Below are 24,267 nucleotides of genomic sequence, written 5' to 3'. Positions count from 1 at the left end.
CCCAGGTATTGCGCTACTGGGATGCTGCAGCTCCCACAGGCCGGGCCCCAAGGCAGGTCAGAGTAGGAGTCGGCCCTGGTACGGCTAGGATTTGGGAGGACAGGATCCAAAAGGCGGGGAGTTCCTGGCCAGCACGCCCTGACCCCTGCCGTGGCCCTGACCCCTGCCGTGCCCCGGCCCTTCTGAGGAAGGAAGGGGAGCCGATTTACTGGAAGAGCGAGCCTGCCCTCCCACTCATGGCTCCGGCAGTAAATTCCTCCGCAACAGCTTCAGAGAAGGAGACCAAACCCAGAGTTCGTGGGATGTGCTTAGGCAGGAGGTGACGGGGGAGGAGTGATCCCCGTCCCCTAACGCTGGCTTTTCCCCTGCCACAGGAGTGCCACCCTCGGCCCCTCCCAGGGTCTCCCTGGCCTGCACTCACCGCCTCAGACTTTCACGGATGCGGGCAGCACCGCCAGCTGGTTCACCCTGGGGGAGAGACGGGCGGGGGTCAGGGTGGCGCGTCAGCGGGGGCCGGGCCCGGGCACTGCTCTGGCGCATCGCGTCGCGGGGGCCGGCTGACCGGAGGTGCTGGGCAGGGACCTCGTCAGCCCCAGGGGGAGGTGGGAGAGCCCAGGGGTCGGGAGAGGAGAGACACAGGAGTAAAGAAGAAAGGAGAAAGAAGTCAGAAAATGAGAGGAAAAGGAAAAGGCGAGGGTCCCAGCTCTGAAACCCATTTAACTCCAGAGAAAAACCCACGTCTAGAACCACTAGGCATAGGCCTGGCACCCGCCGGCCCACCCTGTGGGCTCCCACAGCGCCAGGCCAACGCTGGCTTCAAGCCCGGGCCCGGGAGGGCCTAGGGGCTGGGGTGCAGCTGCGACCGGGCCCAGGACCCCAGCAGCCAGGTCGCCCACCCGCACGCACAGTAGGTGACCGTCCCCTTGGCCCACCCTCACCCCCACTCACTGTTGCTCAGCCTTGTCGCGGTCACTGAGGAAGAAGAGAGCAGTGGCGAGGAAGAACATGCCCCCCAGGACCACGACGAAGGGGCAGAGCATGAGGGCGTAGCCCAGGCTCAGGAACTCCCAGAGCGGGGAGTCCTTGGTGCTCTGGCGGATCAGGTCCGAGATCTGTGAGCATTGGGGGGGCAGACGTCAGGGCAGGGCCGCCCTCCAGGAGACCCCCCACCTCCCCGGGCCAGCCGCCCCGGGCCACTCACGTAGCCAATGAGGTAGGGGCTTCCGGCGTCCCCCAGCAGGTGGGAGGTGAAGCTCTGCAAGGCCACGGCGGTGGCCCGTCGGGTGGGGATGACCACGTACTGCGGGAGAGGCCGGCAGGTCAGTGGCCGGGGAGCCAGGCCCACCCACCGCCCGGGCCACAGCACTTCCGAAGCCCCCACACCCTCGGGCTCAATCCTGACCCACAGTTGGCACCTCTCTCCCCTGGGCCCTTCCCGTCAGCACTGCCGCTCCTCAGCTCCACCTGCCCCTTCCCGAGCCTCCCATTCACGGCTTCAGTTCTCAAACCTCCAGCCCCAGCGCAGACCACTGAGACCCGCCCCAGACTGCCCTTGTCAGCCCCCAAACCTGCCATCCCCCTAGGCCCTCACCTCAGAGACAGAAATCTTCACCTCCCTCCCCAACTACATCCAGTCAAGGGGAGAAAATGTGGGGGTCACCCTGGTACCAGGCGGTAGAGGCCTTTAGTCCAGAGCTCTCTGGCCCTTGGGGTCCCCGAGCCACCGGGACTGGCAGGGCTGCCTTAGCGTGTGCACTTGGCCCTGCTGGGCAGGCAAGAGCTGTGGCCAAGGACACCGAGGCCCAGAGAGGCATTCCTGAAGGACCACACGTGGCGTCAGGCAGCTCTGACCTAGCACCCTGGCTTCTCCGCCCCTTGCCCTCACCTCCCAACAAGCAAAAGACCCTTTGTCCCTTCCACGAGGACCCAGGGAGGCCCAGGTGTGACTGGGACAGGGCGTGTTGAAGCAGGACCCTGCCTGGAAGAGCCTCCACTTGTAGCCGGGGGCACCCCCGCCACCAAATGCCAGCAACCACTGGGCCCAGACCCCCCATCAGACCAGGTAGGCCCTGACCCATGGGGGTGGCAGCTCCAAAGCTGGGTGGGCCACAGTTGGGGGGGGGGCTGGGGCGGGGCAGGCAGCAGCCAGCTCACAGGTGCCCCTGGGCAGCCCCTGCGCCCCCACCCCCGCTGCCTCTCCTATTGAGAGCACCAGCCTCCATGGGGAGCATGTACCAGCAGCCAGCGCCCACTGGGCACCCCGTGGTGGGGGAGGTGGGGGTGGAAAGAGACCTGGATCTAGTGAAACTGAGTGGCCCCATTTCCAGCGACAGTCACTGGGCAGTGACGCTTAGTAAACTGGGACATGATTTCCCTGGGACCCAGACCCTGTCAGCAGCTGCTAGGGGCTACCCCAGGGGGCGGAGGCCAGGGAGGGCTCCTGCCCGGCACCCAGGGCACTTGAGTCACAGGGACTCGCTGCTCCCTTCACTCTGGGCCTGTGCAGTGACCCTGCCCACCCCACTGGCCCCAGGCTGAGCACAGAGCTGAGTCAGACCTCCCACCACCTCCACCCAGCCAGGGGACTGGTGGGGGACAGAGAGAGCCCAGGGGCAAGTGGGCCTGCTGGGAAGCTCTGGTGGAGTGAGGCTGGCTTCCTCAAGTAAGGGAGCTAGCAGGGGCCCCGATGCCAGGGAGACTCATCTCCTGGGCTGTCCCATGCCTTGGCACCAAACCCCAACCCTCCTGAGGGTCTACCCATGAGGACTCGCTCCCCCTGCTCCAGGCCCTTCCCTGGCACCTTCTAGACACTCTGCACACTTCCTGTCCCCTGCACACTCTTCTCCCAGTCCCCTCCCGATGCTGACCTGGAGGACTCCCCAGAACGGGACCAAGTGTCACATTCCTGCCACCCCCAGACTGCCACAAGTTCCTGGGCCACGGCCCCTCCTGGCTGCTCCCAGAGTGCTCCTGTCCCCACCCAGGGAACAAGCCCCTGCCAGCCGCTCAGACAGCCCTTTGTCCCTGGCCGGCTGGTCTGCAGCCCATTGTTGGCGCTGTGAAGACAGCCTCTGTCCACCCAGCCCCAGCCACAGGCACTCGGGCGGGCACGCCTGGGACCCGGGCTGAGCTGGGAGGGGCAGCGCCCATGGACGCTCACACGCTGGGGGAGGAGCACTGGCAGGCAGCGCCACCTCGGTGCCAGCCTGGCACTACCAGCCTCCCAGCCACTAACCTGAGCCTCAAGACACCGCCTCCCTACCCAGTCCCCATGTCTCACCCCATCCGCCTGCTCCATCCTCTGTGTTCCTGCCCTGCTCTGATGCAGACCCCCAAATCTCGGATCCCCTCCTTGCCCCTGGGCTCACCCTCCCCTCACCAAGCACTGCCAGCTCTCCCACCCCTGCACTGCCCTCCCCAGCTCCCTGAGAAGTCCAGAGGCCTGGCCCAGCACGAGATGACCTTGGCCTGCCTGGCTCACCATGAGGATGTCCGCAGTGATGGCCCAGTTAGAAAACAGCAGCGTCTCCCCGACAAAGATACAGACCTACCCGGGAGAGAGCAGAGCAGTCGTCAGGGGCCCCCTCCACCCACCAGCAGCCCTGGGCTGCCCCTGCACACTGGCTGCTGGCAGGGAGCCCCCAGAGCCTCCCTCCCCCGGCCCCCATCTCCTAACAGTCAGGCTCAAAACGAACTAGTGGGTCCAAGCCGTGCCCACAGCCCTGAGACACCAGGCGTGGACAGAGCAGGAGCCGGCAGCCAAAGGACGGAGCCTCCCTGTGGGGACGGAGGGTCCAGCAAGTCAGACCAGACTTCTGTTCCAGGACCTCCCGAGGCCCGGCCCCAGCTCCCCCCAGCTCCCTCGCCTCCCCCCTGCACTCACATAGGCTCCCACGATGCTGGTCTTGGCGGCCACGAAGATCAGGCAGATGAAGATGGCAGAACCCAGCATGCCCACGGCACACACCAGTGGGTCAGCCCGCTGCGTGCGCAGGCGGCACCAGCGCGTGGCCCCTGCACCCGTGACCACGCCCAGAAAGCCGGTAAAGCAGGTGATAGCCCCAAAGATGAGACTGTGGGGACAGAAGACAGGCGGCACAGGTTGAGAGGTGGCCAAGGCTGAGGCAGAGGAGCTCTCCCATGCGGGGTCCCTCACCACCCTGTGTCCACCCCGCCCGGCCCTACCTGTCCTTGGCCCCACAGGGTGGGCTGTTGCACGTCTCCACCGTCTTCTGCACGACCTGAGCGCGGTGCAGGTACAGCGGGATCCACATGCCCAGGGCCCCCGTGGCGAAGGACACAGCAGACGTGGCCAGGGAGGAGAAGACGTAGCTGCGGCTGGGGACAAGGCCAGGACACCCCTCAGCACCCGCAGGCAGCGCCAGATGTCAGGGCCTGGGAGGCTGCCTCCTCTGTCACACCTCACACCATTGGAGGCCGCCGGGAGAGGCGGCCTCCAATGCCTCCCCTTACAGGGCCTGGGAGTGAGGGTTCAGGTTGCAGGAATAATAAACTCTAGTGGCCAAAATGCCACTCCTAGTACCATGGGCAGTGGAGATGGTGGGGAGTCCGGCTGAGGGCCCTGGTGGGCCGCCCTGCAGGGGGATGGGGGGGTGCTTGTCATGTTGACACCCTTCCCTCTCCCCACCAGACCTCTCCCAGCGGTACTCACTTTCGGATCAGGGCCTTCATGTCACGGAGCCACGAGGTCCGGACCTTGAGCTGCCCCCCCAGCTGGTCAGCATGGCCTCTCTTAGTGGCCGGGACCAGGACAAGGATGAGCGTTCCTGTAATCATGCCCAGGACAGGGGACACCTGGTGGCGAAGGGGGCATGAAGTTAGGGGCCCAGGGCCCAGTGGGCGTTGTCTCTGCTGCGCTGGGAGGGGCGCAGGCAGCCACGCCCTCTCCGGCCCCAGCTGCCCTGGTATCTGCCCAGCCCTCCCGACTGCGGGGTGAGCAAGGCCACCAGGGATGAGGTCAGCCAAGGGCTTGGGGGAGCGAAATGGAATGTCCAGACCAGGGGCAGGACAGGAAGGAGAGGGTGAAAGGAAGACTGGCAGGCCGAATGAAGAAGGAAGGGACAATGAATGGATCAATGCACGGACAGATGGACAGACAGGTGGAATGATGACTTTGAAGGAAGAGAGTTCGCTCCTGGAGGCAGGGAGCCAGATACCAGCCCTGCTCATCCCCCTGGGATTAGGGAAGCTCCCCAGGTGGGCTCGTCACCCTGTCGGGCACCGGGCACCGGGAAGGGACTGGCTGGGCGTGAAGCTTCCAGCTAACAGCAGCTGGCAGCTGTCCTTTGGGAGGGGCCCACACCAGCACCTCCAGCAGCCCCTGAGAACACAGAAATCTGTCCCCACCCCGCCTGGCCCGGGAGCCATGGACTGGGGAGTTCCTCTCCAAGCCACCCGCGCTCGCCCCCCGACAAGAAATTCCACGGAGGCTGATTCCTTCCTGCTTTTGAGGAAAAAACACTTTGTCTTAAGCTTCCGCTTCTCCGAGAGACTGGGGATCTCTGTTTCCTCCGATTGCACTGTCCTGTGGCCTTGGTCACTTGCCCCGAACCCTCCGGCGAGACAGGAAGTGGCTCCAGACCCCGGGGGCCCCACACGGAGGTCTTGTCCCAGCCTTACACTAGCACAGCGCCAGGGCTCGAGCAGGAAGCACCACGGTGGCCCTGGAATTTCCTGACGTGGTGGGAGAATCCTTGGTCCTCTCAACCTGGGACTCCCAGGGTGGAAGATTCCAGCCCGCTGGAATCTAGAAGGGCCTAATCTAGAAGGGCAAGGACTTCAGAGCCCAGGCAGGCAAGGGAGGAAGACTGGGGGGTTCGGCCTGGGATCTAGACTAGGTTGGAATCTCTGGGCAACTCAGGGACAAGAGCTGGACTGGGGGTGCCTTCTTGCGCGGGGACCTGGGGCTTACCCTCAAGGCCCAGTGCCAGTCCCCAGCTGCCTGCTTCACGCTGGAGCCAGTGATGTAGCCTAGGCCGCTGCAGAGAGAGGGACACATGTCAGGTTGGGCAGGACGGGGCTGGGGGCGGGGACCCTCGCTGGCCTACAGGTCAGCCCCCCCCCCACCGGCTGGCCACGGAGCAGGTCCAGGCACTCCCCCAAGGCTGATCGCCCACATGTTCAGTTCCCCGAGGGCACCTGCCTGGGCCGGAACCCCAGGGGGAGGGAGCGCTCAGAAGTCAGAGCGACCCCGCCCGACCCTCGCCCAAACCCCGGCATCTCCCACTCTCACCTGCCCAGCGGGATGGCGAAGTAGAAGACGGACAGCATGAGCGTGCGCGTGTTCTTGGTGAAGAGGTCGCCGATGATGGTGGGCGCGATGGTGGAGTAGCTGGCCTCGCCGATGCCCACCAGCCCCCGGGACAGGACTAGCAGCCAGAAGTACTGTGGGGGAAGGGCAGAAAATGCTGGGGACCCACCGCTCCTCCTCGTCCTCCCTTCCACCTGCCTGTCCTTGCTTCCCACTTTGCTCCCCTCCCCCACGGGGTCCAGGAGCTGGGGAGAGGAGGGAGCCCACCCGTGCCGCAGCCAAGACTACACCCCCAGGCCACTCTGGGCCTCAGTTTGCCCCTCTGTATAGTGGGTCTGATGGGGCGTGGCTGGCACAGTGCTGGGGTGGGACTGGACAGGCCCCTCTGTCCCCGTAAGCACTGGGGAGGGAAGCCTGCGTCTCCACCACCCCCCCAACAGGGAGACCTCCGCCCTGGCTCTGGCCCCGCCTCAGGAGCCACAAGTCAGCCCTCCTCCCCCGCACCGTGTCCCTTGCCTAAGCAGGATGGCTGGGCCAACCCTGGCAGCACTGGAGGGCCCAGTGTGAGCAAGGAGGGGCAGGACAGCCCAGGGGGCTCAGAGCTGCCCCCTACACACATCAAAGGACAAAACCCAGCTGAGCGGGGAAGGGTGGGGCCATGCCAGCTGCTGGTGGCACTGCCCCTTTGATGTGGACCTGCCCCCACCGTCCCCCCGCTGCCCAGGGCCTGAGAACCCAGCCTGGTCATCTTTCCCCAGCCCCGCCCTGGCCACCCACCCGGCAGCAGCGCTCCCGTCCAGCCCTCCCCAGGGTCTCTCGGATTCCACCCCCCCCCCCGTCTGCCCACCTCGCCCCTGGCCTGCTGTGCCCTTGGGTGCCACCCACCGCCTCTGACACCTGGGGCTGTTTCACCCTCTCGCTGTCCCCATCTCCCTCTCCTCCCTTAGCCCCAAGCCTCCGTTTCCCTCCCTGGGAAACCATCCAGCCTGGGCCTGTTTCTCTGCTGGGCCGTTTGCCTCGTTTGCATTGATTTATATCAGCTTTTCTGCGTCCCAGGTATCGATCCTGTGTGATCTATGTTTTTGTCATCCTTCTTCCAACTTCGAGGAGAGTTTCCGCACACGGGGGGGCTTCCGGTTGTTTTGTTTCATTGGATGCTGTCAAATCTGTTGATTTCTCCTTACTGGCTTCTGGATTTCACGTCCTGTACAGGAAGGCCTGCTCCACCCCCAAATCATAAAGACATTCTCCTACACTGTCTGTTCGGCAGATTTTAGAGAAAGAGGATGGGAGAGACCCCGCCAGTCATCGTCCTCAGTGCGCTAACGGCAGGAGGGCTCCTGCTCCCCCACCACCACCACCACCCCCCACCCCACCACCACCGCCGCCCACGGGGACCCGCTTTATTGCGCCTCTGTTGCAAAGCCACCTCGGCCCGTGGCTTGCACACGCGGGCAAAGACGAACATCAAAGGACCGCTCCGTGCATCTCACCCGTAACTTCCCTTCCCTCTCATTCTTATCTTGCTGAAACCCACGTATGCTGGTTAACAGAGATCTAGCTCATTCTTTCGCTGTCAAGGGTCTCACAGTACGATACAGCCCGTTTAGCCGTGCACGCACAGGGCCGGCCACTTAGATGGCTTCCCTCTTTTTATCTGTTACAGGACCGCAGTGGACGTCCGTGCACACGCGGGAGCTTCTCTCTTGGGTCTAAACCTCCAAGCAGAAGGCTGGGACAGTGTTACGAGATCCTGCCATTTTGCTCTCCAGAAGCGCCACCAAGGTACACTCCCGCCTGCAGGGCTGAGTCCCCGGTTCCCCACAGCTTTAATAACACTTGGTATTGTCAACCCTTTTAATTGCTGCCAATCTGATGGGTGCGAAATGGGATCTCATTGTTGCTTCAATTTGCAGCTCCCCGATGGCTCGAGAGTCTGAGAGAGTCTGAGCACTGACTCTTCTTACATTTATTGGTCGTTTGGGTATCTTCTCCTGGAATTGCCCGGAACTGTCCTTTGCCCGTTTTTCTACTAGGTCGTCTTTTTCTCGTTGATTTGTAGATTTCAGAATTAGCTTTGTGCTTGACTTTCGCTTACCTGGAATTTATTCTGCAGTATGGTGTGAAATGCAGACCAAACTTGTTTTTTTCCATGCAGGTGGACAGTCTGTTCTCCACAAACCATTTGTTTGAGATGCAACTTTCATCCTACACTAAATCCCCGTAGAACTGCAGGGCTCTGTTTCACTGATCTTAGTCTGGCCCTCTGCTGTTTGAGTCGGAATAGCTGTATTTTGATAACTGATAGGGCAAGTCCCCTTTCATTGTTATTTTTCACAATGTTCTTGGCCGTTCCTAGGCATTTTCTCAGAATCACATTGCCAAGGTCCATCAAAACCCCCATGAGACTCAAACTGTGACTGCTATGAATTTATAGATTAATCGGGGTGGTTTGTCTGCTTCCCTCTCTGCCTCTGCTCATCTTCTCTCCCCACCCGCCCTCTCCCACTGCACATGAAGAGGGGGCTCAGCCCTGGCATCCTGGTCCTGGACTCACTGGTCAGGCCCAGAAGCAGCCCCAGAGGTCAGTAACCAGGGGCCTGGCCAGGCACAGGATGAGGCCCACAGGGGTCCTAGAGGCTTCTGGTCCAGTTCCTGTGTTTTCATTTTTGTTTTTTTATTTTAAGAGACAGGGTCTCTGTCGCCCAGGCTGGAGTGCACTGGTGTGATCATAGCTCACTGTAGCCTCAAACTCCTGGGCTCAAGAGATCCTCCTGCCTCAGCCTCCCAAGTGGCTGGGACTACAGGCATGCACCACCACGTCCTACTAATTTTTTTCTTTACATTTTTTTAAAGTAGATTTAGGGAGTACAAGTTGAATTCTGTTACTCAACTAATTTTTCTATTTTTTGCAGACACAGGGTCTCACTATGTTGCCCAGGCTGATCTCGAACTTCTGGCCTCAAGCAATCCTCCCACCTCGACCTCCCAAAGCACTAGGATCACAGACGTGAGCTACACACCTAGCCCAGGTCTTATTTTTGACTGTGGCCGCCAGGCTCTGCTGGCCACTCTGGGCTTGGAGGTCACCAGGCCTGACCCTCCTCCATGAAGCTGCCCCAGGAAGCAAAATTGCCCCCTGCAAACCTGCAGATACTCTCTGCCCTCCCTCCAATCTCCCCTCCACCAACCCCAATCTGACCCCACCCCTGTCCCTCTTCAAACTCTTCCAGGGCTCCAACTGCCCTGGGAGGAAGCCCAGTCCCTCTGTCGCTGCCTTCCTTCACAGCCAAAACACAATCCTCCTCATTCTTTCAACACACGCCACCATCTCTCCCTCTGTGGGTTTGCTCTCTCTGCCCCTGCTATCTTCTGCAATAGGCCTAATCTCCCAGGCCCGCCTACCCTGCTCAAATGCCACCTCCTCCAGGAAGCCTTCCCTGATGCCATGGATTTCAAGAGACCGCCCTCTTTTCAGGGAGGACTCTCAGCACTTTGCACATCTTGAAGGCTCTGAGCATGGGAGCTCCTATGACATCTTCCTACCCCTGAGCCTGGGTGCTCCCCAGGACAGGGCCAGACTGAAGGCTCCCTGAAGACAGATCCTGATCTTCTCCCCTTCCTCCTCCATCTCTCTCTAAAGCAGCCATCATGTGATTATGTACCCTCTGCTTGAATACCCCTAGTGGTGGGAAACTCACTACCTCACAGGCAACATAGCTCCTCTTTGGAAGAAAGAACAGAAATATGACTTGTTGAACACCTGTCACATTCCAGGGTCTGGACATTCATTAGCTCAGTCATTTCTCACAAGAAACCTTCAAGTTGGGAAGTACTAGCCCCATTTTAAAGATGAGGAAACTGAGGCTCAGAGAGGTTAAGTACGTTTTTCCAGGTCACAAAGCTAAGTGAGCAACAGAGTTGGAATATTCAAATCCAGGGTGATGAGAGCCATGTGAGAAACATCTTCTTTATGTTGAATTGATGTCCGCCTCCCCGGCACTTTGACCCAAGGAATTAGCTGAGCAAACTGAGCGAGAACCAAAGAGGGGTAGTGACTCACCTGGGTTCACACAGCCAGGTAGCAGTAGAGCAAGGTCCTCGCTCCCAGGCCAGACTTGCTCGCCCTGTCCCTGGTGTCCCAGCATCCGTCCCCGACCAGAGGACAGCCCAAAAAGTCAGAACACCACACAGGGCTGCGAGTCCCTCGGGTCAGGCCAGGAGGAGGGCTGGTTTACAGACGTACCCAAAGACGCCCTCGTCCTTCTGCACGGGGAAGACGCTGTCTGGGGTTCAAGCCCCAGGCCGGGCCAACGTAGGCCAGTGAGACTCGCCAGCCACTGGAAGGACCAGGACACAGGGATGGGACGAGCAGGGACGCCGGGTGGGACGCCAGGGCGGGCCTCACCTGCTGGGGGATGAAGGAGCTGGAGAAGGTCACTGCCGACCAGAAGAAAATGCCACAGCTGAGGATCACCTTTCTGTTGAAGCGGTCGCCCAGGTAGCCGAAGATGGGGGCAGCCACCATGAAGCTGCAGATGAACACTGTGCAGGGAGAGGGGAGTTTCAGGGACGGCACGGGGTCCCCCTGGCTGGGCCCACCTGCCCACACCGCCTGGCTTGAGGCCACATGCCTGTGAACCAAAGCCGAGCCCGGGCCAGGGACCCAGGAAGCAGCTCAGCAGGGGCCACCTCCACCGGGCTCCTGCCCAGGGGACGCGGGAAAGGGCTTACTGGGTCCTCTCTAACGTGAAGTCCAAAGTTTGTCCAGTTTAGGGTGAGCCCTCTTTGGGTACTTTTTATTTATTATTATTTTGTAGAGATGGGGTCTCACTATGTTGCCCAGGCTGGTCTCAAACTCCCAGGCTCAAGGGATCCTCCAGCCTTGGCCTCCCAGGGTGCTGGGATAACAGGCATGAGCCACCGTGCCCGGCCAACCTTTTAAAAGAGTAAAGATCTATTTGTTGGGTGCTTTCTATATGCCAGGCCCTGCTCTGGGAGCTCACCACATAGTATCTTGTGTATCTTTCCGAACCCTCTCCCACCTCACAGACCAGGAGACAGATTCAGAGGGGAAAATGACATGCCCAAGGCCCCACAGGCAGTGAATGTCCCATTGGGGATTTGTCCCCATCTCTCTGGCTCCAGAATCTGTATCCCTTATACTTTATCACACTGCAGGCATCATACTTGGGAAAGAGGATCAGAGAAGGAGAGGGATCTACCCAAAGTCACACAGCAAATCAGGGCAGAACTGGACCAGAAACCCCAGGTCTCACACCTGCCAGGTCACACAGCCACCCTCTCTCCCAGGGAGCTGCAGAGGCTTTTCTGACAGTAGAAAACACTATCATTTATTCATCCATCCACCCATCCCTCCATCCAACCATCCATTCGTGCAACGATTTTTTTTTAGTATCTGCAATGCACCTGGCCTATGGCACTGTTTGGGTGTTTGGGAGACAGCGATGAATAAAACAGACAAAAAGGCCTGCCCTGTGGATCCTTCATTCTGGCAAGGAGAAATCGACAATAAATAAATAACACGGGATGTCAGACGGTGACAAGTGCTACAAAGGGTGAGAGAGGCAAAACAGGAGCTGGGAAGCATCAGTGTGTGTGAGAGAGAGAAAGAGAGCAGATGCCACGATTTACAATAGAGGGATCAGAGAAGGTGGCATGTCAGCAAAGTCCTAGAGGAGGTAAGGAAATAAATCATGCAAATATCGAGGGGCAAGAACAGCAAGTGCAAAGGCCCTGGGGCTGGAGTGTACTCAGCACTTTGAAGGAACAGGAAAGAAGCCAGAGTGGCCGGAGCAGAGGGATGGAGGGAAGGGGTGGGAGATAAGGTTGACCGGCCAGGTAGGGTACAGCCTTGTGGCCCACCATGATGACCATGGCTTCCACGGGTGAGAAAGGAAAACACTAGAGAATGCCGAGCAAAGGAGAGATGGGCCCTGGCTTTGGTCTTCTGGAACAAGAGAGCAGCAGAGTTTTAGAGGACTCCATGGGGGGGTTGAGGAGGGGGCACTGTCAGTGATGGGAGGGAGCTTGGAGGTCCCAGGTGAGATGAAGGGGCTCAGACCCTGGGTCACACAGAGAGGCAGCCCCCATGCCTCCCCCCTGGGAGTAAGTCCCACAGCTGACGGGCAGATGGCCAGACAAAGGCCGGGGTGGGCAGCCAGGGCAGCCAGTGGCTGGCCTCTGACCGCCAGGCTCAATGTGTGCGTGGTCTCGGCTGCTCCGAGTCCCTGGTGAGGCGGGGCTGGGAGAAGAGAAAGGCAGGGGAGGGGACAAGGATGGAGGGAGGGGAACAAGGGGTCAGAGGGCTGGGCAGAGGTGCCTGGACTGGGCTGGAGGGGCGACTGCCCCTCTTCTACCCCAGCAAGAGCAGGCTGGTGAGGGTGCGTGGGTGGTGGGGGCGGGAGGAGACCTGTTAATCCCAATTCTGTGTGATTCGGGGCCTTGGGCAGAATCAGCATGGAGGTGCACAAATGTGGGCACCTGAGACACACTGCTTGGGCTGGAATTCGGCTCTATTCCTTCCCGGCTGGTACCCTTAGACAGGTCACCACCTTTCTGTGTCTCGACTTCAGTGGTGTGCTGGTCAATGTTTAACAACCGGCTCTCTGAACAAGCGGCTGGGGAGCCCTGGCATGTAGTGTTTGCTAATTTTCTTAGTATAAATACTTCCACCATGGCTGATCCCAAGCCACCAACATAATGTCACTGATCAGATCTGGGAAGATGTGTAGTAACACACCATTGTACAGTGTTTCTACCACACAGATAAAATAGACATCATTAACCTTAAGAATATAGATAATAATTAAACATAGTAAAATAATTAGGAAGCGATGACCTTTCAGTATTTATTACCTTTGTTTTTAATATAAATTATTTAATCGTAAGTTTAAATAATTTAGTTTTTAACAATGGTTGTGTTTAACAGTCAGCTCACACAATTCCTGAAAATTTGACAAGCGACTCCCAGGAGCCAGTATAAACAAGCTCAGGCACGCCAACTTCCTCATCTGAAAAATGAAGATAAAAATAGCCCTCTAAGGTTGCCCTGAGCGTGGGGCGAGATAGCGTAGGTAAAATGCTCAATGCCACACCCTGCCCAGAGTGGCCTGGCCTCGGTCAACATTCGGCCTTTGTTTGCATTAGCCAAGGCAGAAATTATTTCCTCACACCTAGAGAAAGAATTTTTCCTGCTGAGCCTGCCTCTCAGGACTGCCTGAGATCAGATCAGGATGTGGGCAGGAAGGAGATTTCCAGTTGCATGTTGGGGGGAGGAGAGAGAATTGTTCTTTCTGTGCCTGTCTGTTAGGTAGGGAATGGACAGAAAGAATCACAGTAGGGGCTGCCTCCTGTGTGGCCAGGGGACAGATCCTGCCCATGGGTTGTCCAGCTTAAGAGGCTGAAGTGCTGAGGAACCAGCAAAGAGCACCAGATCCTGCCAGGATAGCGGAAGGGAGGCTTCCTGGAGATGGTGATGTCAACGCCAGGCATTGAAGCATGCATAGGAGTTTACCGTGATAATACTTAAAATCAATATATATGAAAATATAAATTCCAAATCTTTTAAGCAATATCGTATAAGAGTTAACGATGCATAATGCTTATTGTTAATAATAACTACAGTTACCATTTATGGAGCACTTATTACAGGCAAGGCCCAGGACGCACCCTTGACGTATGCACAGATTATCTCTTTTGAATCTCACTATTATCTTCATCTTACAGAGGAGACAACAGTGGCTGAAAGAAGTGATATCACACAGCTAGTGCGTGGCTAGAGCCAGAATTTAAACCCCAGTTTGGCAGACCCCAGAGTCCTTGCTTTAAATCACATCACAGACTGCCAGGCTGGGAAGGGGGAAGGTCCCAGCTGATGTTCCCAAGGTCAGAGAAAGTTCACGGTGTGTTGGGGACAGCGAGGGGACGGGCCAGGCTGCAGCATGAGAAGGCTGTGGAGGAATCAGTGGGAGATGAGGCCGTGGAGGGAGAACTGGGCCCTAGGGACCAGGACTGGGTTTGCTTTTTAGAGGGCAACAGAGACCCACAGCATGTTCCGTTCTCCCCCATCAAGGCGGAGCACTGGAAGAAGTCCCCAGTGGGTGGGTGCAGAAGTGCTGAAGGGATGTGGCCCAGGGCTCAACCAGACCCCGGCCATCCTGGTCCATCCCCTCCCTACTACCCATGGTGGAGCAGGAAGGGCAGCCCCTCCAGGCCCTTTGGACCCCTGGCTTTCTGTCTGCTCGTTGGGGTGGGCAGAAGCACCCAGGACCATAGGAGAAGCAGGTGTACCTGGTCCCCAGCTGCTGGCCCCAGCCGGACACACGTAACCAAGCACCCACATGCCCTTAGCCCATCTTAGCTCCCCCATGTCTGTCCCCATTTTACAGCTGGGGCCATTGAGGCCCCAAGAGGTGGAGGAACTTGCCCAAGATGACACAGTGAATCAGGCAAGGGCAGTCTGGACCACCGCCTGCCCCTCTGTGCCTTCCCCCTGGGGACCAGGGAGTCCAGGGTCAGGAGGGAGGTGGGATCCCTCTTTGCTGCCCTCCCCTCCACTCGGGGCAGACAGGAGGGAGGACCCCCTCCCCTGGGCTCTCTGGGATGTCACAGGCCAGCGGAGGGGCCCGCACACAGCCAGGGTGGGGATGTGGGAGAACGTTCCTGGCAGAAGGAACAGCCCGGGCAAAGGGCGCGTGAGCCATGTCCCATGGGGCACAGGGGCACAGAGGCTCGCCCGCCAGCAGGCAGCTCTGCTGCAAATAAAGACCAGCCCAGGCGGGGCCCCCAGGCTAGAAGCTTCCCCTGCCCACCACCCCCCAGCCCCGTGGTCTTTGTTTGTTCGAGGAGAGCTTTCTGGGCAGACCGGCTGCCCTGCCCCACCCCTGCCTTTGGTGGGGGCGGCTTTCCCGGCAGTTCCCGCAGAAGGGCATCCTGTGGCGGGGCGTGGGGAAGCCCTCGCTCCGCTCTCCTGTGCTGAGCCCACAGGTCTGGGACAATGGAGCTGCAGGGCAGGGAGCCAGGCCCAGCGGGCAGGGCCCCAGAGAGCCAGGTGGGAGGAGTCAGGGCCCCCCACCCCCTCCACTTCACCCCTCCTCCTCACGGGGCTGGCCAGAAACCACCAGAAAGTCAGAATGCCTAAGGTGCTGTCCACTCTCATGGTGGCCCAGAGCTCAGAATAGCCCCCATGGGGAAGTCTATGTCCTGGTGGGCAGCCCCGGGACCCCCGCCCCTAGTGGGGGGAGCCACCCTCACCGTACACATGGCCTATTTGACCCCAGAAGTGGTGTTGGGGCAGGAGAGGGCAAGGTCTGAGCTGGGGAGCCCTGGGCACCCACTCTGTGGCCTTGGAGCCTGCGTCTGGCCCCAGCCTGGGCTCAACCAGGGATACTGTTACAAAGTCCAGATTCTGGCTGACCTGTGATTTGGAGAAGACCCACCATCCTGCACATCCTGTGGCCAGGGAGGATGCTCAGGCATGCGTGGGGCAGGGGTCAGGCTCTGCCAGCCACGGGACAGCTGAGTTGCCAGCCAAGCCAACTCAGAGCACTCAGGACCAGCTGCCCCATGGGAGCCTGAAAGCCCACGTGCTCAGACTTCCTGCTGGGAGAATGGGAACCACCTCCTCCTGTAGCCCCTCCGCAGGATATAAACCCTGTGTTTACCGCTCAGGACTCAGGGAGAATGAGGTTCTTGGACCTCCCTTTGAACGGGAGGACCCTAGGGGACAGCCACAGGGGCTGCCAGCTTTGCCTTCAGAACCAAGTCCGCTGAAGCTGGAGGATGTCACCACGCTGGCCAAGAGAGGAGAAAGAAAGGCCAGAAGGAGACTCAGCCCCAAAGCACAGGCACTGTCTGGTTTCAGTCTGAGCTGGCTCTTCCTCTAACCCCACTCTCCTCCTCTTCCCCACCCCCATCCTGGCACTTCCGCATGACCCCACAAACCCCAGCCTTGGGCCTCCAGCCTCCTCTCCCATTCATTCCTACACGGGGCCCCATAGTGAACATCCTGATAAGAATATCTTACACAGATCTGCTCCAAAACCTTCTCTGTCTACCCACTGCCCCAAGACGAAATCCAGTGCTTATCCTAGCCTTCAAGCCTTTCACAGTCAGGCCCTGCCCACTGTCCGGGCTTCTCTCCCTCCATTCTCCCCACACTCCGGGGCCCATGGCTAACAAACCACCGGTCACTAAAACCAGGCAGTGATACAAACAACCTGCACTCTCACTCCCTCCTCCCTGTGCTGAATATATGCTGATTTCCTCTGGTCCATCTTCTAATTTGCTGATTTTCTCTTCAACTCGGTCTAGTCTACTCATGAACTCATCTAATTATTAAATTTTTTATTTCAATACTTACATTTTTTACTTCTAGAATTTTTGAATATTAGTTTAAACATTCCCCTGTTCTTTTTTCATAATGTACTATTCTTTTTTTTTTTTTTCTGAGAGATTCTCTCTCTCTGTCACCCTGGCTATAGTGCAGTGGCATCAGCCTAGCTCACAGCAACCTCAAACTCTTGGGCTCCAGTGCTCCTCCTGCCTCAGCCTCCCAAGTAGCTGGGACTACAGGCATGGACCACCACGCCTGGCTAATGTTACTATTTTTTGTAGAGACAGGATCTTACTCTTGCTCAGGCCAGTCTATTCCTGTCTTACAAATCCTACCCTTTCCTTTAGAGCTTTGAAAATTAAGCATACCTAATTTTAAAGTTCCTTTAAGATGAGTCTATTCTTTGCACTTCTTCAGTCTGTTTTCCCATTTTGGGGGCTGACTGACTCCTTCTCACAGAGGTGAAATTCCTCTGTGTTCTATTAAATTTTCAATTTGAGTTTGGCTCCAGTGGGAATCGTCACTTGTGTTCCATGTAGGTTCTGGGTCACGAAGGCTTCCCTACAGAGCATTTGGGATTTACTGCCGCTGGGGTCCCTGGAAACAAAAGGCCTACGTGGGGGAGGGGGTGGAAGCCACAGGCCTGGACAGAGCAGGGACTGGAACTAGGCTCTCTGCATAAATCCGGAGCCAGGAAGGAAATGTCCATCCGTGAAAAGGAGCTCCACCAGAAAAGCCACCCACCAGCCTGGGGACACAGCTTGGGATCAGGGAGCTTAGGTGGAAACTGAATCACCCATGTGACACTGGACCCCAACCCTACATTGCCCGGCATGAGGAAACCCCAAGTCTGGAAACTGGGCTAGGCTGGTGACACTTTGATGAATCTGGCTGATGAGTATATGGAAGTTTGTTGTATTATTCTCTATTTTTTACGACTATTTAAAATTTTTCATGATAAAATATTTATATTAAAAATACTGTAACAAGCTTCTATGTATTTGGTCCCTAAACACTTTGCATCACTCAGCTTCAATTCCAGCTCCCACTCCAGTTTTTGGAGTTCAGCTCTTTGCTTCTGACACCTGGGAATTTCCCTGTTAGCTTCAGCTTTCAAGTTCAGTTATATAATTTAAACATGTTTTCTTGGCATATTTTATCTAGCTTTTTTTTTTTTTTTTTTTTGAGACTCTCACTCTATCACCCTGGGTAGAGTGCAATGGTGTCATTGTAGCTCCCATTGCAACCTCAAACTCCTGGGCTCAAGTGATCCTCCTGCCCCAGCCTCCCAACTAGCTGGGACTACAGGTATGCACTACCACATCCGGCTAATTTTTCTATGTTTAGTAGAGATAGGGTCTCTCGCTCTTGCTCAGGCTGGTCTCGAACTCCTGACCTCAAGCCATCCTCCCACCTCAGCCTCCCAGAGTGCTAGGACCACAGGCCAGCTATTTTATCTACCTTCGAGGAGGAAGGAGGGTTTCACGCATCTACTCAATCTGACACACTGACCAGAAGTCCTTTACCCTGAATAAACTCTAACTCATCCTTCAAAGCCCCACTCAAATGTCCCCTTCCTAGGGATGTCTTCTCCACCTGCCACCACCCAGAGCTAGGCGCACATGCTCGGTCATCGACTGCTCCCACAGTCCCCGTGTGCCCAAGTGGTGACAGGATAATATCTTTTCTGCTCCTACAGATGGAGGGAACCAGCCTGAGGGCAGGAACGGAACCTGGGCAGGGCCTGCCAAGCAGCAGGCTCAGTGACAGCTGGCCCTTTAGGTGTAGGCCACGGGCATCCTCACCTCCCACGGCAGCAAGACCGAGAGCGGCAACCCTGCCGTGGGCTTCCGCAGAGGCTGAGCTGTGCCTCCTGCAGGTGACGCGGACCAGGCCTGAGCTGGCAGTCTGCAGGGGGGCTTCTGAAAGCTGGCTCGTCTGGTCCCGAGAGGAAAGGGCAGGGGCAGGCCCAGGCCTAACTCTCAGTCACCCGCCACCCTGCCTCCAGGCCCAGCAGCCCCTGGTGCCCACAAATAAGCCCCGCTCTCAGCCCTGGCCCTTTGATCTGGGCGAGCACCAGCACCTGGCTGGCGCCCTCCGCCTGGCTCCGACCTTATCGGGCTTGGGAAGGCGCAGGTGCCTGGGGCACGGGCCAATTAGGGGACTTGCCTAGCTGCCCACCGGTCTAGCTTGACTGGCTTCTTGGCTCGGTGGCTGAAGGGGCGAGGATGGTCCTGGGATCCATCCCGCCTGCGCCCAGGTGGGTGGCAGGGTGAGGGCCACGGGGTAAGGACCGCAGGCCTCTGACAATGCTGGGAATTTCCAGCGTGGCCCAGCGGCACCCACCCCGGGGACGATGAGATGCCAGACACTGGGCGGGCAGCATGTGCAGAGGCCGGAGTGGGGCTCTCTCCTCTCTGCCGTGAGCCCTTACGCGAGCTGCTTCCCTCTCTTGACCACTGTTTCTTCATGTGACAAGTGAAGCTCACAAAAGGAGCCTGCAGGGTTACTGGGAAAATCAGCGACATGATGCCTGTGGGTGACTTGCCCATTTCAAGCCGGGTCACCAGTGAGAAGCAGGGACTGCATGGCTTCTCTCTTGAGCCAAGAGGCCAGCTGGGACATAACCACACAAGGAACCAGGGTCCTTGGACCCTCACACCTGCCTTGGGGCCAATGCCCCACCATACTCTACTCCCTGGGAGGCTGTGCTGGCCCTGACCTCGCTCAGTGGGGGTTAAATGGAGGGAGCCTCACTCCAGATCAGTCAGCAAGGCCGAGGCCAGGAGAGGATGAGACTCAATGACTCAGGGACCATACGGGGTGGGGGCTGGGCAGCCAGGCTCTCTCCTGCCCTTTCCTTGCCAGCCTGGCAGCCCATCCCCCTCCCACACTCCCACCTGGTTTGAAATCCATCTTCCCAGCTTACATGTGCAGAGCCCAGCAGGCCAGAAGGACCTTTCTCAGGCCGCAGGGTGGGCTGACTTATTCTGTCCCAGCCAGGGAGGCCCAGGAAGGGGCAGGGGAGGGGCTTGGGCTTATATCCGCCAGGTGATGTCTGCCAGAGGACACTGGACCACACAGCTTTGCCCGCCCTAGCAGGGTCAGGCTTCACTGAGCCCTGGAGCCATTATATCCCCATTTTCTGAGCCCCAAAGCCCCCTTCCAGGGTATAAGGACAGCTGGCCTGGCAGGCTGAGTGGCTGTGGCATACTGTGAGCTCAGGAGGCATTGTGCATACTGGAATGCCACCTAGACAGGTCAGGCAGGTTCCTGGACAGAGCCAGCTCCATCCACCCCTCCCTCCTGGGAAGGCGGGCAGGGGAGGGGGTTTGCCACTAGAATGCAGACCAGGGACTTTCTGTCACAGGTCTGACTGGGCCTCACAGCCAGATGGACTCCAGGGCCAAGGGCCCAGGGACAGGCAGGGACCAGGCCAGGGCCACACAGCAAGGCTGGGGCCAAGTCAGTTCCAGGCCTCCTGCCCCAGCCCTGGGTCGCAGCACTGGACTGTGTCCTGCTGAGGGTACAGCCCACATGGCCTCAGCCTGGCTCCCCCGGGGCCGTGGCGGGGTAGGGCAGGGGCAAGGGAGACATGGTCCCCAGAGCAGGTGCTGATAGGCTGGGATAAGCGCCTAACAGCCTTCCACACTGCTCTGGCCCAACTTACAACAGCCTGGGGGACCCAGGCGCTGGCCCTGGCCACCCTTCAGACACTGGGCCCAGAGGAGAAGGGGGCAGGGAGCCTCAGGCCCAAGTCTAGGCCAGGACCCAGCCTCTCAGGTGCCACTTGGGGCTGAGCAGTGGAGCTTTCACCTTGCCAGCTAGGAGGTGATTCCCAGGTTGATGGTGGTAGAAGGAATGCAGGGAGAGTAGGGGGTGGGAACAAGGTCAACAAGGCTCTGCTGCTATTGCCCAACCCACTGGCTTAAGGAGTCCCCTTTACCAGCCTCGGGATGGAACCCAGATCGCCGGTCCCAGTGAGGCCCCAAGACCCAAAGGAAAGGCCCCTTTCATGGGCTTGGACTTTTGACCTATACTCTCATTTATCTCCCATGTCCACCCGCGGGGCAGGTGTTACTCATTTGCTACAAGAAAAGAGACAGAGGCTCATGGAAGCAGTGGCAATAGTGGGTTTGGGAAGCAAAGCCCACGCCCTGTCTGGGAGTCTGGGCTGGAGAGGAGAGACCAGGTAGAGATGGGGTCGATGAGAGCGAGACCCAAGATGCCAACACCTGGGCAGGGGGCTCACCTGACTGCAGCAAGCCGGCGCCTCGGTCCTTGACCCCGAAGTGCTGCTGGATGTCCAGAAGGACGCCTGCAGGGAGACAGAGGTGCTCACTGGCCACGTCTGAGGCCGGGGTGTCCACACTGCCCCACCCCACCCCTGGCGACCCTGGGCCAGCCCGGCCCTGTCTGCCGAACTCCCACCCTGCTGTGACTCCACCCACGTGACCCAGCCTTGGATCGGGTGCCGGGACCTGAGCAGCGGACCTGGGCCCTGCCCTCGGGGTGACCACCAAGCCCACAGCCCAGAGAGCACTGGGCAGGCCTGAAAGCTGCGGGGAGCCCTCTGGCCAGGGAGGGGGCAGGGTGGCTCGCAGCAGCGCACACACTGGCTCACTTGCACATGCGCACAAATGCATGCATACACGTGCAAACACACACACTCATCCCTCCTGTCCTCGGGATGATAAGCAGGACCCCCCATTTCCAGGCACAGGAGCTGGGACGCAGAGGGAAGCAGGCAAGGCTCCGGGCCTGCTTCCTTGAGGGCAGGCGGCTCCTTGGGGAAGGGGGTTCCTTGAGGCCGCACCTGCTCCCAGTCGCAGCTACCCCTGTTTTCTTTCCCATTAGGGCTGCGCGTGTGAAGGGGGAGAACTAGAACACCTAGAAACCACCCACGGCTGCCAACACACAGACAGAGCCACGACCGCATGGTGGGGCCGGCAGGATCCTGGCCCTCTCCCGCCTATCTTGGGGCTCAACCAGGACTCCTGAGGGAGACCCGGGGGTCCCCGCCTCAACTTATCTCTGAGGACAGCAGGACCCGAGGGCCACAGGCCGGAGCCGCTATGCCCACAGCACATCTGCACTGAGAAGGGACAGGTAGAAAGGAAGAGGAGACAGGGCTTTGGCCCCGGGAGCCCTCCATACAGGTGACAGAGGCCTTTGGGGGACGCCCAGATGGGGGACGTTCATCATGATGATGGCGATGACGACAGCATTAAAAATAATGACGGCTTGCATTATTGAGCGTTACATGCTTGTTTAATCCTCATACAGCCTTAGGCGGCTGGTACTGCTATTCCTGTGACAGATGAGGAAACTGAGGCATAGAAGGTCAAGCCATGTGCTCAAAGTCACACAACAGGGAAGTGGAGGGGAAGTGGAATCTCTGAGCACTGTATGAGGGTCCCGTCCCACAGCTGGGGCCGGGGGCGCAAAAGGGCGAGGAGAATGGAACGTCCCTGTCCCTCCAGAGACCCAGGCTGGGATGCCGAGCGAGGTCCCGGGATGCAGGGCCAGACTGGCTGATGTCCTCGCACCCTGACAGCCCAGAGAAGCTGGCTCCTCCTTGTTAGCGCCCGCCCGAGTGGATTCACCATAATTACCCATAATGAAGAGGCTGTGTGAGGCCCAGTTAATGACTTAATAACCACGGAGGGCTGCGGCTTTGCCTTGAAGGCAGAAGCCTGGGGCCGGTCCCAGGCCTGTGGATGGCAAGGCCACTAGTGCCACATGCGGGGTGCCCCGACCCAGCCTCAGAGCCCCATCAGGGCGGGCAGGCTGCAGGTTCAGCCCTGCGAACCCCACCCTCCAGCCTGGCTGCTCAGCACCCCACCCCCAGCCCCCTGCTCCAGGCACCCCAAACCGCGCACGGCCCGACCCTTGCACTTCCTCTTCTGTCCTGGTACAACTTTGTCAGCTGTGCTAATTCCTGCCACTCCTCCAAGTCTAGTCCAGACACCACCTGAAGCTCTAGACGTGAATTCTTCTGCCATACAGCGCGTTAGGTTTCGGAGGTGAGCTGTGAAACCACGTCTGTTGCCGAAAACCAAAGCGTGTTCTCCTGCCACACTGCGCAGCTCTGCGTGCCTCGGGGCCCTCCAGCCCCCCGCCCGGCACACCGCCGGCCCACAGGGTCTGGCTGTGGGGTGGATGCAGAGACGGATGGGTGAGTGTCACCTCGTCCCCCTCTAGCAAGGCAGGGGCCGTGAAGAGTCACCTCCAGGACCCAGAACCGGGACTGCTGCGATTTGGGTGCTGGGTGGATGAAAGGATGCGTGGAGTCAGCAGGTGGCAGGAGGGTCCCCATCCACAGCTCAGAGGAGGGACATGGATCTGCAGGAAGCACAGGCTCACTTTCTGGGAGGGAGGCCATGTCAAAAGTGGCCATGATGAAGGTGTCACATGTCCACAGCAAATCAAAACACTCTGGCTTCCTCCCTGCCGCACATCCCAGCCACCCAACCGGACCCTTCTCCATCCATGACTTCAGGCACCAGCATTTGCCTCGGCCTCCAGGAAGCCTCCCTGGACTTCCTCTACCACACAGCACTCCTGGAAGGGGGAGGAGCATTTCTCCACATCTAGATGGGCATCCAAGGTCTCGGGGAAGTCCTGGGCAGTTCCCAAGACACAGGAAGTTTTGGATACTCCCAACCCACCACTCCCTGGCCCCCGGCCTTGGGTCCCAGGCCTGAGCTCTAGGAAAAAGTCAAGAGAGAACCTTCCCAGGGAGCAGAGCCTCCTGCAGGCTGTGCGGCCCAAGGTCAGACCCTGTCTGAGCCTTTCTGGGCTTGTTTTCCCTCTTCCGGGCCTGGGGGAGGCCACGGCCACGGCCATGGGAGGGTGAGAGCCCGCTGCCCGCTGGCACAGGAAGCCTCTGTCACAGCAGCTCGGCCGGTCGCCTCAGATTTTCCTCTGGGCTCCAGCCTGGCTCGGGCCCACACTGCCCCTCCCTCCTTTACCACAGCCTTATTTTTAGCCTCTTCCTGGAGGCTGAGGTTTGGTGGGTCACAGGACGGGCCTCACGCCCAGGGGCAGCCTCCCACAGCTCAGGCCAAGCCCACCCCGCCAGCCCCGCAGTGTGCAAGGTGGGGGCCCTCAGTCATCTCACAGCCCCCCCAAATCCACACCCGCAGTCTTCCTCTGGCCACAGGGTCCTCAGCCCCCAAGAAAATATTCTACAACAGCAGAAGCACCTGAATTTTCTCCTCCATCGACAACAGTTGCACCCCTCCCAAGGCCCCCTCGTCTCGCCCCTTGTCCAGGGCGGTCCCTGCTCCAGGCCAACTGTCTCTCTCACCTCGCAGGGCGTGTGGGTCAGCCCCTGGCTCGGGCCTGTGTCCTCAGCTTCTCCCTGGCTCCTGGCCCCTGCACCCCAACCCACAGACGTGCGCACGTCTCTCGTCCCGGCGGAGGGGACAACCTTGACTTGTCCCCTCTCCGGGCCACTTCGTCCCTGTCTTCCCTCCATAGCTGAAGTTCTTGAAAACAGTCCTCTCCTCTCCCCCTCCCCCAAGTCCACCCCTCCATCACTGCCCTGAAACCAACCCCACAGGTTCTGTCCTCCCTCCGTGCCCCAGCTCCTGGCACTGACTCCATGGCTCCCCACTCAGTTCCCGAACCCTGA

General features: G+C 59.0%; 1 protein-coding gene across 1 annotated transcript in view; it reads right to left on the bottom strand.

Moving 5' to 3' along the window:
• Positions 1-24,267, bottom strand: part of SPNS2 (SPNS lysolipid transporter 2, sphingosine-1-phosphate) — a 35,557-nt gene that overhangs the window by 1,710 nt on the left and 9,580 nt on the right. The window contains exons 2-12 of the mRNA XM_012779185.3: positions 20,881-20,946; positions 10,680-10,816; positions 6,254-6,405; positions 5,933-5,999; positions 4,673-4,815; positions 4,186-4,338; positions 3,884-4,073; positions 3,482-3,547; positions 1,202-1,300; positions 949-1,112; positions 422-468 (exon numbers count right to left, since the gene is read on the bottom strand). Of these exons, the coding sequence (XP_012634639.1) occupies positions 426-468; positions 949-1,112; positions 1,202-1,300; positions 3,482-3,547; positions 3,884-4,073; positions 4,186-4,338; positions 4,673-4,815; positions 5,933-5,999; positions 6,254-6,405; positions 10,680-10,816; positions 20,881-20,946 (1,280 nt within the window). The 3' untranslated portion in view covers positions 422-425. The remainder of the gene's footprint in view (positions 1-421; positions 469-948; positions 1,113-1,201; positions 1,301-3,481; positions 3,548-3,883; positions 4,074-4,185; positions 4,339-4,672; positions 4,816-5,932; positions 6,000-6,253; positions 6,406-10,679; positions 10,817-20,880; positions 20,947-24,267) is intronic.

The sequence above is a fragment of the Microcebus murinus genome, chromosome 18 (genome assembly GCF_040939455.1).
Source record: "Microcebus murinus isolate Inina chromosome 18, M.murinus_Inina_mat1.0, whole genome shotgun sequence".
Lineage (NCBI taxonomy): Eukaryota > Metazoa > Chordata > Mammalia > Primates > Cheirogaleidae > Microcebus > Microcebus murinus.
This window is presented reverse-complemented; position numbering and strand designations above follow the sequence as displayed.